The sequence below is a fragment of the Zalophus californianus genome, chromosome 11, assembly GCF_009762305.2.
Source record: "Zalophus californianus isolate mZalCal1 chromosome 11, mZalCal1.pri.v2, whole genome shotgun sequence".
Classification (NCBI taxonomy): domain Eukaryota; kingdom Metazoa; phylum Chordata; class Mammalia; order Carnivora; family Otariidae; genus Zalophus; species Zalophus californianus.
The window spans coordinates 58,097,815-58,114,716 of record NC_045605.1 but is presented as its reverse complement, the minus strand read 5'-3'; the positions used below and the strand labels follow the sequence as shown (position 1 = coordinate 58,114,716).

The following is a 16,902-nucleotide window of genomic DNA, read 5'->3' as shown; positions in this document are numbered from 1 at the left end:
CCTGGCTCCTCCTTGTAACCTTACTTTTTTTAGAGAGTGAGTTAATGATTCCTAGGAAATGTATTTCATAATAAATGAGTGCACAAATGTTTAGCAAAATAAAATTACAGGTGTAGCTTCTCACCTGTGCTCCCGGTCCGCTCAGGTTTACCACCCAGGAGAGGCCTTGTAGAGCTCAGCTCTAGGGCTGCAGACTACAAGTCCCAGCAGCCTTGTGGGCGCGCATCTCTCCCCGCCCATCCCCTCCCTGGAGGTGGGGCGGGGCCAAAGGGCGGGGCCCAGGGGTAGACTGGCCCAGGGCGCAGCCTGGGGGTTGAAATGCCCCAGGCGTTCTGGGGCACACAAAGCGCAGGCGCAGCAGCTTGGGGAGTAGCCGCCGCAGCAAGTAGCGGCCGTTTTGGCAGCAGCCTCCGCAAGAGGTGTGGACAGGTGGGTGCATCCAGGGGAGGCTGGAGAGGGAGTTTGCAACTGACCCTCTAGTCTGGCCAGTGTTAGGGCTTGGAGAAGGGAGGGAGCCGCAGGAGAAGAAGGGACAAAGTCGGGCCTTCCACTCAGGTGTGCCAGCCATTGCTTCGCAGCAACAGGTGTGAGCAGGTGGGGGCGGGGCAGAGGCACCTGCTCGCAAGTAAGTCGCCCTCAGGAACAGAGGGAACCTGGATTCCAGTCCAAGCTCCTTCACATACATGGACAAGTCATTTGCTGTCCCTCAGTTTGTCCATCTGAAAAATAGGAGGAAAGATTCTACCCATCAAATGGAGTTACAGTGGGGACAAGGTGAAGTAGCATAGTATGTGCAGCGATTTCCGAACTTTGCTGCACGTTAGAATCACCTGGGATCTTTAGAGACTACCAGTGCTCGCCTCCCAGCCCCAGACCTTCTGGTCTCATTGGTATGGCATATGACCTGGGGATCGAGAGTTTTTAAAGCTCCTACTGGTGTAATGGTTAGAAACTGGGACTGCTGGGTGTGAGGGCTGCCTCCCCTGCTTACTAATCAGGGGGATCTGCATGAGTGATTGAACTTCTCGTTTTCTGGTAATAACAAGGATTTTTGTGAGGCTTCACCAAGATAAGAGATGCCAACACTGAGAAGCGTGCCTGGCACATAATGCTCAGGCAATCAGAGCTGCTTTTGAGCTATCATTTTACATACTTTGTAAATGCTTCAGGAGACGTGCAAATGGGAGGGAGGCTTTTCTTATCATGAAAGTCCCTCATTCATTGCCATGGTTTTAATATTCTGTGCTGTCAGCATTTCGAAATTCCAGGGTTTCCAACACTGTAAGCATTCCTCACCCCAGCCTCTACCTGCCTGATAGACACACTTTCACAGATCTAGAAATGGAAGCCGGGCAGAAGGGACAAGGTCAAGGTTATAGAGCTGAGGTTGGAATCCAGGCTCCCGACCCCCACTCCCACCCTCCGCACAATGGGTGGCTGCCCTGCTAACCCCACAAGAACAGTGCTCCCATTATCCTGCTGGAGCAGAGAAGGAGAAGGAGACAAGCAGGCTTGCCCTTGTTTGTTTGTGAACACTCCTGTAAACGTTTCCTCGGTGGCTCCCCCAGGGAGGACCAGCGAGGACAGGGCTGGGGCTTCTCTCCGGGAGCTGCTGATGAGGCCTGTGTGTCCTGTGGCTCTTCTCACAGGTTCCGCCTGACCCCATCCTGGAAAGTCCTTTTGAAGAAATGGCCCTGGTGAGGGGCGGCTGGCTGTGGAGACAGAGTGAGTGACCCTGGGCCAAATCCTTGTCTGTCTGTACCTTGTCCAGGGACGGGGGGAGGGAAGTGGCTTGTCGGATGTGCCCCAGTGAACCACTCTCCCAAGAAACAAGACCCTCATTCCCCCTCTCCTCCTTTGTCCAAACTCCTGCTCCTGCTTGGAATGCCCTCCCTGTTCCTGACTGCCTGGTAAATGTCCCCTTCTGTGACGAGCCTTCTCTGACTTTTCCCCTAACCTCCGCTCCAGCCTCTGCTGTAGCACCAAGCTGGGTTGGAGCCCCCCACACTGTTCCCAACGCTTCATACATACCTCCATGATAGCACTGACCCCCTACAACAGAACCGCCTTTACCTATGGGTCTTACCACACCCCATACTGACCCCAGACTGTGAGCTGCTCAAGAGCAGGGGCCGGGTTTGATGCTCTGCATATCCACAGCACCCTAGCCCAGGGCTGGCCACAGAACAAGGCTTAGAATAAAATGAAAACACCTCTGTGCTTTGGAATCTGTAAAGCCCTAAGAAGCTGCCTTATGTCTTTGCCCTTTGTGTTAAGATTTTCAATTGTAAAATGTCTGAAGGTAGAGCTCAGGCTTCCGGACCCACCTCTGGCCAGAATCGTGATCTGAATGAGAGCTGTCCTGGGTTAGGAGCTCCCCAACGACCCATGACCACACTCAGTTCATTCGGTTCAGCAACCACCGAGCCCAGGTCCTGCTGGGTGCCAGGTCCAGTATAGGGAGCTGTGGGCCCCCCAGTCTGGTAGCTACACAAAAGACTGTCACACAAGTCAGAGATAAGAGATAAGATGGAGGTTCAGTGTAGGGAGAGGTCTTTGTCCTTGAAGAAACCTGGGGCTTGGCCTTGGAAGCCCCCAAGGAAGGAATCTGATTATTCATTTACCATTCAACACAGTTATGGGGTCTCTGTTATGTGTTAGGCCCAATGGGAGGCACTGGATGAGCAAGACAGAAAGAGCCCTGCCATCATTTCAGGAGGTAGATAGATAAGAAAGGGGTGGTCACAACACTGGGGGTTGGGGATAAGGGGATTCTGGGAGCCTGTCTAGGGCTCCCCGCAGCCCCCCCCCCCCCAGCAGGCTCTGCTGTCAGCCTCCATAGCAAAGGTGGAATATTGCACAGGCTCCATCCTCCGCCGCTGGAAGCGGAACTGGTTCGCCCTGTGGCTGGATGGGACCCTGGGCTACTACCATGACGAGACGGCGCAGGACGAGGAGGACCGCGTGCTCATCCAGTTCAACATCCGCGACATAAAGATTGGCCAAGAGTGCCACGGTGAGAAGCCATTTTCCCTCTGGCATTGCGACTATGGCCATGGCCCTCCCACTGTGTCTGGTAACACCTGCATTAGGCTCTTTGCAGCTTCAGAGGGCTTCCACAGACATTGCTTCTGGGCCTCTATCAACTCCAGCTCATGTGGGTGTGAATTAAAAAATGAGTTCCTTATTGAGTTCCTACCCTGTGCTGGGTGCGGGTCCTATGCTGGGATCACAGAGGTGAGTCCAACATAGTTCCTGCCCTCCAGCTGCCAGGAACTGGTTAAAGATGAAAAGAAATAAGGAGGATTAGAGAAGTTCAGTAACTGGCCCAGAGTCACACAGCAAATCTCCTCAGCCAAGACTCAGGCCACAATTATAACACGGTAATTGATAGATGTCTCTAACTAGGGCAATGGGCAATGTGGAAAGGTTGGAAGGCTCTAAAGAGTAAAGCAGAATCCCCAAAGAAATTGTGTGGGATCAGAGGAGGTTGGCAATGGCCAAGAAACAGGACCCAGAGGTCGGTTCCTATTCTTGTTTCTGGTTTATTGGGAGACCTGGGCCTGTGCTTCGTGAAAAGCCCATATATGTGTGTTTGCCTTTAGATGTGCAGCCCCCAGAGGGCCGGAGCCGAGATGGCCTGCTGACCGTGAACCTACGGGAGGGCTCCCGCCTGCACTTGTGTGCAGAGACCAAGGATGATGCCATGTGAGTCCTCCAGGAGAGGATAGGGTGGAATCTTGGGGAATGTAACCAGATGCCTCCTCTTTGCTGGGCCTTCTGATTCCCAAAGGGTAGGAAGGGGGGGTAGACAAAGATTAGTCATCAGGGTGGAGGCTGGGCGGAGTGGATTTGAATGGCTGATGGTGATTGGTAGGGTACCCAGGAAAGTCCTCACACAGAATGTGATGGAACTTGGGACTGTTGAGGGAGGAGTGTGCATACCTGCCTCAGGTGTGTGGTCCCTGATCATACAGAGTCTTGTATTTAGCCGGCTCGGAGATAAGCCCTCACTTGGGGGTGATACAAAGGAAGAGACAGCTCTGTGACATCCATAAAGGACCCTCCTTCCCACTATGTTCTGAGAAGATGCCTTGGCGGGTGGCCTTCAATCTGAGGCACAGGCCCTGACCCGCCAAACAGAGGCAGCCCACTATGTTGGGGACACCCAATGTCAGCCCACTATGTTGCGGGGACACCCAATGTCAGATGCAGATCCACACTGTGAGACTGGGTGTGCCTGCTTCCTCACATTCTTTCCCTTCCTACCCTCTGGCCGAGAGTCAGTCAGCCTTTGCACTGTAGAGAGTGAAAGAGACGGGGTGTGTGGGAGTGGGGGAAGCTGAGCTCTGGGCAGACAAAGCACAGAGCCGCCTTGTCCACCCCAGCCAGGTGCCATGGCAACCAACAAAGGCCCGATTGTCCAGTGTCCACTGGGCCTTCACGGGCTCTGGGGTCAGAGTGTTGGGGGACTGTGTTGGTAGGTTTGGGGTGTGGAGGTGAGCTGCAGCGAGAGAACCAGCCCAGGCGTGACAGAATCTAAGGCCCCGAGGAGACCACCCAAGCCCAGCTGTCTATCGTCTAGACAGGGAAACTGGAAGAGGGGAAGACTGTGGGGCTAAGAGTGAATTAAGAGGCTCCAGCTCAAGTGAGGGCTCTGTCCGTGTGACTGGGGTGGGAGGGGGGGCCACCTTTGTCTACGCAAGGGAGTCATGGGGATCTCCACCCTTTACAAGAGACTGGGTTGAGGAAGAAAGTAGGGGCCTACATGTAGGGGTCTAATCTCCCCCCTCCCTCCTCATGGTTGGTGGGTTCACTTTGCAGAGCGTGGAAGACGGCACTGCTGGAGGCGAACTCCACCCCGGTGAGCCCCCATTCTCTCCTTCTCTCCTCCCCCCCCCCCCCCCCCGCTTCCCGCCATGGAATCATGGTGACTCAGACTCGGTCTCCGCCTGCAGGAGTTCTTACTTCCCCTAGATGTGAGCGAATAGGTTTGTGTGGACTCCAATGCGCTGAGTCCTGAGTGGAAAAGGACAGAAGACAGACAACTGGTGCTTGGAGGAAAGAGAAAGAAGGAGGTGGCATGTGAGCTGGGGGCAAGGAACTGCCTTTTATGGAGCACCTATCGTATGCCCGGCTTGACGCGGGTAGTCCTCGCGGCTCCTCGCAGCAGTCCTTTGAGGAGGGATGATTGTTCCTTCTCTGCCGATGATAAGATTGAGCTGCATTCATCCACACAACAAATATTTACCGAGTTCCTACTATGTGCCAGGCACCGTGCCAAAGGGCAGGGACCAAAGGGGAACTAAGTCAGGAGATGTAGGCCCTGCCCTCCTGGACTCAGCCTAGTGGGCAGCCGGGTGTGAAGCAACTAATCACAGTGAATGATTCTGTGGGGGTCGTGGTAACTGCTCTGACAGAGATGTGCTGTATGCATTCAATGTGTGACCACCTTGGTGGCCTGATCCTGGTGGGAGTTCAGACAAGGCTAAAGATGAGACCTGAAGGATAAACAGAAATCGACTGGGTGAAAGGGGTGGGATGGGGTGAAGGGAACAGCTTTCCAGGCAGAGGAACTGCATGAGCAAAGGCCCTGAGAAAGGTTATGACTTTAGCAAGCTCGAGAACAGAATGAAGGCTGGGGCAGCTGGAGCTTAGGGAGGGAGAACAGGAGAGGAGGGTTGGCAGGGCCAGGCATTATGGGCTGTGTTACTGACGTTGGTTTCTGCTAAGAATACCAGGAGGTCATTGAAAGCTTTTCAGCAGCGGGAGGAGATGAACAAATCAGACCAGATTTGTATTTTTTTAAAAAGATAGTCTGGCTGGTAGGTCGGGAATAGACAACAGAGAGTTAGGAGTAGATGCCAGGAGACCAGTTAGAAGGCTGGGACAGAGCCCTGGTGACTGGCTGGAGGTCTGGACTGAGCTGAAAAGGATAAGACATATTTACAAGGTAGAGTCAATGGAACTTAGTGATTGATGAAAGTGTGGGTTTCCGCACAGGAGCCGCCCAAAGCCCGCAGCTCGAGGGTGGCCCAGCTTGGCCCCTGTGCCTTACTCCACATTCTGTGCTTGCTCCTTCTGTCTGTGGCATGGTGGAGCCCAATCTCATCTAGAGAGAAAGTCTGCTGGGAAGCAGCAGAAAAGACCAGATTTGCATTTAGAACCCTTCTTGGGCATGCACCTGCTGAGGGCTGGGCATCGTGCTCAGTACCTTCCATTGCTTATATCATTTAATCTTCCCATAGCCTTGGTAGGGTTGGTACTTTTAGTCCCATTTTACAGATAGGGAAGCTGATGTTCAGAGAGGAAGTGACTTATCCAAAGCCTCATAGTCTTAAGTCAGTGGAAGAACCTGTACTGGAACTGAGGCCAGTGAGATTGGGAGGGAAGGGCGTTATCTGCAGAAAGAACTGCATGAGCAGAAGGTGGAGAAGTGAGATGTGCGTGTGCGTGTGCGTGTGCGTGTGCGTGTGTAAGGGCCCAGAGTCTGGCCTGGCTTGATGATAATACATGGAGGGAAAGAAATGGGAGAGATGACCTCTGGGGAGCAATAAAGGGCATTAAGCAGGAAGGATTGTGGACAGACTTTGGGGAGCCAACTCAGGCTTCTGGGTGGAGGTTGGATTAGAATCTGGGAGTGAGGAGGCTGGGGCAGCAGTCAGCAGGGTTGGCTAACTTGGCTCTGAGCTCCAGATCGTCCCCCCGCAGGGCAAATCAGTCCCACCCAAAAGAGGCGGAAGGAGGTGAGGGCTGACCGTTCTGTGCTCTGTGACTCTATGAAGCTACCGTGTCCCTTCTCTGCCTGCGCACCTTCCCGCTACTCTGCTTACCACAGCTCCCTGCTCTGATGCTCTCTGCACCTCCCACTACCCTCCCTTCACACCACCCCTTTGGCCCCAGGCTTGCTCGAGTGGAATGTGTTTGTGCTTCTGTCTCTGTACCAGGGTCTGCCTGGCTCTGAGTGTTCATGCCTGTGTGTGGCTTCTCTCCGTCCCGTGCCTGTGTAGGAGTGACCTGCACTTTGTCCCTCCGTGTCCTGCAGATTTATACCCCCTTCTGGATGGAGGCCGTTCCAGGGAACACGGGGCCAGGGACACAGCCAGGGGCAAGGCTGGGAGGCCAGTGAAGGGGGCAGGTGGGTGGGAGGGCAGATCAGAATTGTTCTGTCCTCCCTGGAGACTGGGAGCCTCAGCAGCCTAAAAGAGGTGAAGGTGGGCTAATTCTGGAGAGACACTACTGATCCTTCTCCGTGTGACTTCGGCAAAGTCACTGCCCCCTCTGAGCCTCCCTCCATTACCACGGGCTGAGGAGGCGGACAACTCTTTCCCATGCCCAGCTGGCAGAGGGCTCTGGGAGGGCCTGTCAAAAGCTCTGAGTTTCTCTAGATATAGAGGGCCTCTGACACCTCCCTCCCTCCCTCCCCCTTCTTGGGTTTCTGTGGCTTGAGCAGGCCCCAGCTGGAGCCACCGTCCCTCCCAGGAGCCGCCAAGTTTGCCCCAAGGTCAGGTGTGTGACCCGCTCGTGGAGCCCCTGTAAGGTTGAAAGGCGGATCTGGGTAAGTGGGGCTCAGCCCTCCCTGCCTCCGTTCTGGCCTCGAGGCTGTGCCTCCAAAACTGGGCCCAGTCACATCCCTTCCCTGCTCACAAACATTCCATGGCTCCCTGTCACCCACAGGACACCACCCACAGCCCCATTTCCAAGGCCCTCAGGATCTGGCCTGGGCCAGTCTCATCTGCCACATCCCCCTCCTCCCCTGCGCTCCCGGTGCTCTGCTGTTTGCTCTGTTTCCAGCTGCACCAGACCTCTTCCCTCTTCCCTCTTCCCAGGCTTTGCACGTGCCATTCTCTCTGTTGCGAAAACTCTTAGTTTCCTTATTCACCTGACAAACTGATGCTTAGCCCCTAAGAGCCACTTCAAAGGCTGCCCCCTCCTCAGGGAGGACTTCCCAGACCTCCACTCCCAGCCTGCTGCACTAATGCTTAGTATTGTCTTATTAGCCTGGTCTCAAGTCCCTTTATTTCGGTCTCTATTCTCCCAGGAGACCTGGGACTTCCTTCAAGGTAACGACCAGGTCTGATCAGCTCTGCCCCTAAGGTGCCTAGCACAGTGCTGGGTATACAGCAGGTGCTCAATGAGTGCTCAGTGATAAGGACAGTCTGTTTTGATCCCTTATTCCTGGTGCATCGAGCTAGGGCACAAGTGGGTCTCAGGCAGTGTTTGTTCACCAAATGGGCGGTTGAGTGAATGACTAAAGGGAGGAAGGAGGAGTGAAAACTCTGTTAATGGCATCACTACCATGTGTCATAATTTAGTCTATAACTGTCTCCCTTCCCCACCTCAGAATCTCTGGGAAGCAGAAGTGGGGGGATGAATCCTCTCTCTGTCCCCAGTAATCAGCAGGGTATGGAGTAGGTGCAGGGCAGGCTTGTCTCAGAATGCCTGTCCTCTTACAGCCAACTCGGAACTCCTTCTCTGGCACCGTGGTGTTCAATGTGGTTCTGCCTTTGAATCACTTCAGGACTTAAAAAAAACAAAATCCAAACATTCAGATCCTACCTCTGGATGCTGTAATTCTGTAGGTCTGGAGTGTGGCCTTGGAAATCTGTGGTTAAAAAAAAAAAACTTATTCAGGGGCACCTGGGTGGCTCAGTCGTTGAGCGTCTGCCTTCGGCTCAGGTCATGATCCCAGGGTCCTGGGATCGAGTCCCGCATCGGCTCCCTGCTCAGCAGAGAGCCTGCTTCTCCCTCTCCCGCTCCCCCTGCTTGTGTTCCCTCTCTTGCTGTGTCTCTCTCTGTCAAATAGGGGAATGAAATTTTGAAAAATACCAAAAAAAAAAAAAAAAAAACCCACAAAAACTTATTCAGGTAATTCTGATGTGCAGAACCACTGAACCCAGAAGTGCCAGGCCCACCTAGGTCCAGTTGCATAGACGTGGCTCAGCTGGATTCTCATTGTGCCTTAGAATGCGCATTGTAGGAAGGACTGTTCCCATTTGCAGATGTGAAAACTGAGGTTCTGAGAGGTGATATAACTTGACCAGGTCACTTGATTCATCAGTGGCAGGACTAGGACTTCTCTCCCAGCATTCTGAGACCTCCCCCTTGCCCAAATGAGGATATAAGTTTGTTTAAAGTGGAGATGCCTAAAAATAGGATTTAAAAAGCTGTAAGCCAAGTAACAACAGCTTTTCTGAGGGAAGGGATCTATTTGTATGTGACCTCCTGATTGGGTGACCCTGTGCTTGCAAAAGAGGCTGGGCTTACAGAGAGGAAGAGGACCCGAAATCAAGCCCTTAGGTTCTATCCATGAGGTCGCTGGAGGATCCCCTGCCCTGTTGCCAGGTGACCCACATGAGTTTACCTCTGGGCCTCCCAGACCAGAGGGTAGAAACAGGTGCCACAAGGGGTATGAGGTTGTATTTTCCACTCTCTCTCAGGCCTGACAGGGCCACTGGCTCACTGTGCAGCTGCTGGGCAGGTGCAGGCTCTAGACCTCAAGTTCTCTACAAATAAAAGTGGGGATCTGAGTGCTTGGCTCTCTCTAGGCCCTTCTAGGCATGGAGCTCAGTTCCTGGCCACCCTCCACCAGAAAGCCTGATTGGATCACCTTTAGGGGAGAGCACAGTGAGGGAAGTCACTTGAGACTGAGCATTGCTTGTCTGAGCCTCCTGCATTACCCTGGGACTGGTCATTGTCCCTAACTTGAGGTTGGACTTAGAGCTGGGTGACTCACTGGTATTTGACTCACTTGAGATAAATTCAATCCATTAGGCACCTATCATGTTCCATTGAGGCCTGATTAGACCCCACTTCATGGGGTGGGGGTCTTCAAGTCTGATGGGAGAGATACACACTCACAGGGATATGAACAATGACACTATAGAGTGATTGGTGCTGTGATAAGGGGAGTCTAAGGGCCCCAGATGGGACCCCATCAGAACCTGAGGTTCAGGGAGGGTGATACTTGGGTTCAGTCTGAAAGATAAATTAGGTAGTTTGATGAAAAATGGGGAGAAAGGCAACCCCATCAAAGAGAAATGGCATGGAGATTTGAAATCACAGGTGTCCTTGGAGAACTCCCCTTTATAGCCAAACTTTTTTTTTTATTTTATTCATTTGAGAGAGAGAGAGAGCACGAGTGGGGGTGGGCAGAGGGAGAGAGACGAGCAGACTCCCTGCTGAGCGGGGAACCTGATGTGGGGCTCAATCCCAGGACCCCAAGATCATGACCTGAGCCGAAGTCAGATGCTTAACCGACTGAGCCACCCAGGTGCCCCCTACAGCCAAACTTCTTGAAAGAGATGTCATGACATGTTGATTCCATCCTTCACCTCTCAATCATTCTTCAGCTCTCCATGGTCTGGATTCTTACCTCAACCACTCCCCTGAAAAATGTTTTTTCAAGGTCACCCACAACTTCCAAGTTGCCAAAACCAATGGCTTATTCTCTTGGCACTAGCCAAAAAGATGGACAGAAGAGCATATTTAGAAGTTAAAATCATGAGACCTGCCTGGTAGCTGATGTGATGTAGAAGACAAGTGTGTGAAGTCAAGAGGTGCCAACCTGATGTCCTGGTTTGAGTGCATGGTGGTGGCATTTAGAGAAAAGCATTTATAGAAGAGCGAGTTTGGGAGATGGAAGGGTGATGACATCACTTTGAGATTGGAGTTTAAGACACCTGGACTTCTAATGGGAGTTGGACCATTCACGTGTGACACCCAGTTAGAGATATAAAGTGGGGGGGGGCTAAGAAGAAGGGGCCAGGAGAGAAGGGGATCCTGCCCCCTCTCCAGGCCTGCTCCCCCGTGGATAAAATGAGGGGCTTGGATTAGGAGCTTCCATTTAATTCAGCATATATTTATTGGTTCTTGCTATTCATTAGGCCTTGCATGTAACAGAAATTAATCAGAGTCCTTGCTTATAAGTAGCTCACATTTGGGGTGCAGGCAGGAAAGGCCAGGAAGAAAGATAGGAACAGAAGGCCCAAGCAGAGTCCATAGAGAACTCAGGAAGAAAGGATTCTTTCTGAAACCAGAAGGGCTTCCTGGAGTGGGTGACTTTTGAGTTAGGCTTTGAGGGGTTGATAAAATTCTAATGGAGAGACTGCATGCCTCCCTCCCAGAGACAGCAATGACCATTCTTCTCGGAGCCCCCGTCCCCAGCTCTGTGGTAATGTGACGATAATGTCTGCAGTAATGACTAGAGGAAGTAACACATTATGGTCACTTCCCTCAGGACCTGGTACATGATGGATGCTCGATAATACTTTACTTTCCCTCCCTACCCTTCCTTTCCTTTCCTTCCTCCCCAACCTGCTTTTACTTCTGGGCCTGGGGCTTGGCCAGGTGCCCCACCCCATGACTAGGAGAATAGAGAAATCCATTGGATTTCTCCAAATGGGACCGTTGGAGTGGCCAGCAAATAATAGACTGTGTAGGGAAGTTGGGAGCCATGGAGAATTTTTGGTCAGGGGAGTCCTAGCTAGGAGGCCAGGGCAGGAAAATGGGATCACTGGGAGCTCTGGATGTAGGGGCTAAGGTTTTAGAGGACAAGGACCATGGACCATGTGGGGAGGCAGGGCCTTTTTCCAGGAGCTTGCTGGTTCCTAGGGAACCATTTCAAAACTTGGGGAAGTGGTTTGGTGGGCCCAGAAGGACCTAAGCCGGGTGTGTTGGGTAGGAGACCAAACCTGGGCCAGAGAGTTCCCGGTCAGCTAACCCAGTGGAGCTCCCCAGGTGCGTGTCTACAGCCCGTACCAGGACTACTATGAGGTGGTACCCCCCAACGCGCACGAAGCCACATATATCCGCAGCTACTACGGACCGCCCTATGCAGGTAAGTCTCCCGCCTGGTCCGCCCCCTGCCCCTGTACGGCGCCAGGCCCCACTCTTGTAGTGACCACGGATTTTCCCAGGCGGGACCCTCCACTGAGCCCTCCCCATCCGGAGACTCTTAGACCAGCGGCCCTCCACGCTCTATAGAGCTGACCTCTCCTCTCAAGGGCGGCCCCTTTTCACTGGCTGTCCTGCAAGACCCGTTTCTGAGCTGGTGGCGACTCCTGGTGGCTAGATGCGGGAACGGCCACCTCCTCCCGCCCCAAGGGCTGGCGGTTGGGAACGCCCATCCTCTGGTGTGGCCTGGAGGTTCTTAGAGATCCTGGAGTTTCCGCGCTGTTGCACCCTAGATGCACAGCCCCAGAACGTCCATAGCAGATTAAAGCTTGTAAGCCCTGGGGAGAGAGCGCAAGTCCTTCCCGCATCAAGGCCTCAGTTTCTCCAACTGAGATGTAGGAGAGTGGGCTCAGCCCCTTGTCCTGGGTTGGGCATGAGTCTAGGGGAGGAGAGGGACGAAGATCTCTCTGTTCTCAAGTCCCCAGCCCTCACGGCTCTCTCCACAGGCCCCGGCGTGACACACGTGGTAGTGCGGGAGGATCCCTGCTACAGTGCTGGCGCTCCACTGGCTATGGGCATGCTTGCCGGGGCTGCCACAGGTGCAGCACTGGGCTCGCTCATGTGGTCGCCCTGCTGGTTCTGAGCCCTGGGACTCGGAGCGTGGACCCTGTGCATAGACCAACAGACCCCTGCTCTTACTTGACCCAGCCCTCCACTATCTAAGCCCTGCCATACTTTGGCTCCTTCTCCATTAGCCGCTTCTGGACTTGGATCATCCATCCCACTCCCCCACCCTCTATACTGGAAGAAGCTATCATCCCAGGCACAAACATAGTCAAAATCCTCATATCTACTACCAGACACCCCAGAATTTTGTTATATATGGACACGTTTCCCCCCAAATATACCAGGACACAGAAAACACAGCTCAATGTGACTTAAAGTTCCCCTGTGCTGGAGACACAGGAGTCAGGTTCTTTCCTCCAGCTGCTCCAGGGTTGGTGGGAAAAACGGAAGTAAACAAACACTTGACAAAGCAGAGTTATCCGTCCTTTGACACATGAGGGTAAAGAGCAGAAGGTAGGCTAGGAGTAGGGTTGTTGGCAAGAGTGCAGAGCAGTGAATATCATGGCATGTCCAAGGAATTAAGAGTTCATTTAGGCTGGGGTGAGGACTGGGATCAGATCATGATCATCTGATCAGCTCTTTAGCTCCAGGCTAAAGAGCTTGCCGGGTAAAGGCGAGATGTGAGCTTTTTGGAAGGAAGTTTCATGAATGTGCCTATAATGAATATATTGCCTGTTTTGTTAATACTGACACATGCTCAAATCCAAAACACTCTCTGAAGTTAGCCCCATCCTTTCCACTACCACCTTCCTGGGTCCCCTGTTCGTTCAGTGCTCAGAAAACATCTGCTCCCCATGTTAGGGTGCCTGGGGCAGCAACTGAGCTGAACCTGGGGTCCCCTTGCTGGGGGACAGATGAGTTCTGTTTGAGACCTCCAGCCCTAGGATGGTGCCTCCATCAGGAAATGCATTCCTGGTTCCCAGGAACTTGGACCTCTGTCCATAACTATGGCTGTCACCATCTTGGGCTTTGTCTCTTCCTTCACTCTGGGGGAGATGGCAGTGTTCACCTCTCGGGCCTGATCCACTGGGAAGCCCCACATGTGCCTCCCTGTCGGGTGGCCCAGCAGTCTCTCCGTTTGGCTCCCTTCCAATTTCTTTTCCCATCCTGTCCTAATAGAAATGCTAACATTCCTACCCAGTAGCCAGAGTAGCCTGCTAAAGTTCCCTTGTAGGCAGGGGCTCCGGTGGCCCTGCTGCAGAGACTAATAAAGATGTAATTGGCTCTAGCCCTGGCTCTGGCTTTTTTGTCCACCCCACCCCCACCCCTGCCCCATGGGCCTTATTTCCCTGGGACATCTCAGTGACTCAGCACCTACTAGTGTCTTCTTTGGTGTAGTGGGAAGAGTGTGTGGATTCTGAGGGCAAGTAGAACTGGTGACAGCATGTTAACTGAGCAATTTGGAGGCAACTCACTTAACCTTTCTGGGTCTTGCTTTTCCCACCCATAAGGTGATGGGTTGAAGGTGTCCATCCCTGAGGGCTCAAAGGGAGAGGCTGTATCAGGGTCTCTGTCATCTGATCTGATGGGTGATCCAGGTTATGCCCTGTCTGCTGAGAGTCTGGTGGTGTAGAGGTCTTTTCCAGTAGATTCCCATCCTCCTAGAGGTGAATCAATGAGTTAAGTCTCATAGAAAGCAGGTGTCTAGGGAAGGAAACACAACCATCTTGCACCAGGCCTTTTGAGGCTGCAAGTAGCAGAAACCCCCTGCTCAAACGGATTTAAGCCAAAGAAGGGAAAGCACTGGGTTATATAACTGAGAAGTCCAGAGACTGTTTGATGCAGGGATTCAAACAGTGTCCCTTAGACTTTGTTTTCAAGTTTGGGGCATTGTTGCCAGAAGTAGGATGAATAGATGAGAACGAAGTGGCAAAAACATAGGGTGTCTGCCCTAGCCATATCCCCAGAGACACCAACTTGGAGACATAAACACCAATGATTCAATGAGGTAAGGTAAGTGAGGAACATGGTATGGTGGGAGCTCCGAGGAGAGGTATCCAACTCTGCCAAGGAAATGGGAAAGCTCTGGGACAGGAAGTAGAAATTTAGGATGAGCCTTGAAGGATGAGTAGGAGTTTGCCAAGCAGGGAAGGGAAGGAGAGCTTTCCACACAGAACACATGGAAGAAATGGCATGAGCAATGGCCTTAGAAGACTTTGGTCTTGAGTACACTGTGAAGTTCAGTCTGATGTCACAGCAGATTGCATGGTGAGGAGGGATGGTAGATGAGGCCATATTATAGAGAACCTCCCACAGCTGGGTTAAGGGCTCTTTGTGCCCCTACAACTTCAGGGCTACCATTTATCATAATCCTAATGAGACCCTGGTTCTTTCCACTCACCCCACTGAACAGGGCAAGACAAATACAAATGGATGCTTCAGATGCAGTTTGCTTCAAAATCTCTCCACTAATAGGATCATAGCATGATTTTTTAATCTTCCAGCTATCCAGTAGACAATTATTAAATTATTCACACAAAAATTAAGACAAACATTCTCAGAAAACACAGTCTGACCTAGAGGTAGCTTATGGATCACATCTGGCTCACATATTCTTTTGTTTGGTCAACACAGTGTTTTTAAGAAGTTTTGAATTAAAATGTGGTACTACTACATGCCCACCTAAATAGCTAAAGGTGAAAAAGATAGACAACATTAAGTACTGATGTGGAGCAAATTGAAATCTCACATGAGTGTAAATTGGCACAACTGCTTTGGAAACTAATCAGTAAAGACAAGGATATGCATACTTCATAATCCATGAATTATACTCCTCGGGTACACCAAACAGAAATGTGTACATATGTTTACCAAAAAGTAATAGGTACAAAAGTATAAAAGCAGTGGGGAAAAAACCCTCAAATTCTAGAATAGGTGGATTTATGGTATATTCTATTCACAAAATGGATATTCAATGAGAACTAATTACCCATAAGTATATGCAAAACTGGGAGTGAATCAAAAAAATAGAACAAGGGGAATGAAGGGGACATGGGAAAATAGAGTTATACTGTGGCAAGTTTTCTGAATTTTATGTGAAGTAGTACAATATTAAGTGTATGCTAATAAGTCAAGGATGCACACTGGAAAAAACAAGTGTTAGTGAGGATGTGAAGTAAAAGGAACCTTCATGCACTGCTGGTGGGAATGCAATCTAGCACAGCCACTATGGAAAACAGTATGGAGGTTCCTCAAAAAGTTAAAAATAGAGCTACCCTATGATCCAGTAATCACACCACTGGCTAATTACCCAAAGAATACAAAACACTATTTCTTTTTTTTTTTTTTAATTTTTTTTTTCGATTTTATTTATTTGAGAGAGAGAGACAGAGATAGTGAGAGAGCACAAGTGGGGAGGAGAGGAAGAAGCAGGCTCCCCACAGAGCAGGGAGCCCGATGCGGGACTCGATCCAAGGACCCCGGGATCATGACCTGAGCCGAAGGCAGACGCTTAACCGACTGAGCCACCCAGGCGCCCTACAAAACACTATTTCAAAGGCATACATGTACCCCCATGTTTGTCGCGGCATTATTTCATACTTATATGAAATAGCCAAACTATGTAAGCAGCCCAAGGGTCCACTGATAGACAAATGGATATTGAAGATGTGGCATATATACACAATGGAATATTACTCATCCATAAAAAGAATGAAATATTGCCATTTGCAACGACATGGATGGATCTAGAGAGTATAATGCTAAGTGAAATAAGTCAGAGAAAGAAAAATACCATAGGATTTCACTCATATGTGGAATTTAAGAAACCAAACAAAGAAAGAGACAAACCAAACACCAGACTCTTAACTATAGAGAACAAACTGATAGTTATCAGAGGGGAGGCAGGTGGGGTGGTGGGTGAAATAAATGATGGGGACTAAGGAGTACACTTATCATGATGAGCACTGAGTAATGTATTGAATTGTTGAATCACTATGTGTATACCTGAAACTAATATAACACCGTATGCTAACCATATTGGAATTAAAATGAAAAACTTTATAAAAAAAAAAGACGCACATTGCAATCCTACAGCAACCACTGAAAATATAATGCAAAGAGGGTAAGTAAAAATGCCAGTACAGGAATTTAAAAACAGATGCAGCAAATAGATAACAAATACCAAAATGGCAGACCTAAATCCAAACATATTAATAATTACACTAAATGTAAGTGGACAGCAGTGCCTGTGTGGCTCAGTCATTAAGTGTCTGTCTGCTTCGGCTCAGGTCATGATCCCAGGGTCCTGGGATCAAGTCCCACATCGAGCTCCCTGCTCCGCAGGAAGCCTGCTCTCCCTCTCCCACTTCCCCTGCTTGTGTTCTCTCTCTCTCACTGTCTCTCTCTCTGTCAAAAAATAAAATCTTTAAAAAAAATTTT

At 50.9% G+C, this 16,902-nt stretch overlaps 1 protein-coding gene across 5 annotated transcripts; it reads left to right on the top strand.

The window, feature by feature from the left end:
- The first annotated feature begins 284 nt into the window (after positions 1 to 284).
- On the top strand, positions 285 to 13,750 carry PLEKHB1 (pleckstrin homology domain containing B1). 5 transcript variants are annotated; one of them, XM_027580631.1, is made up of 8 exons: positions 285 to 429; positions 1,650 to 1,725; positions 2,864 to 3,016; positions 3,606 to 3,708; positions 4,825 to 4,864; positions 7,454 to 7,558; positions 11,740 to 11,839; positions 12,402 to 13,750. In XM_027580631.1, the coding sequence occupies exons 1-8, from the start codon at positions 319 to 321 to the stop codon at positions 12,536 to 12,538; spliced, it is 825 nt and encodes a 274-aa protein (XP_027436432.1). In that variant the 5' UTR covers positions 285 to 318; the 3' UTR covers positions 12,539 to 13,750. The 5 variants fall into 5 exon arrangements, with proteins under 5 accessions (XP_027436432.1, XP_027436434.1, XP_027436435.1 ...); XM_027580633.1 differs by having other exon boundaries at positions 11,684 to 11,839; positions 12,402 to 12,550; XM_027580636.1 differs by having other exon boundaries at positions 311 to 419.
- Positions 13,751 to 16,902: the final 3,152 nt, after the last annotated feature.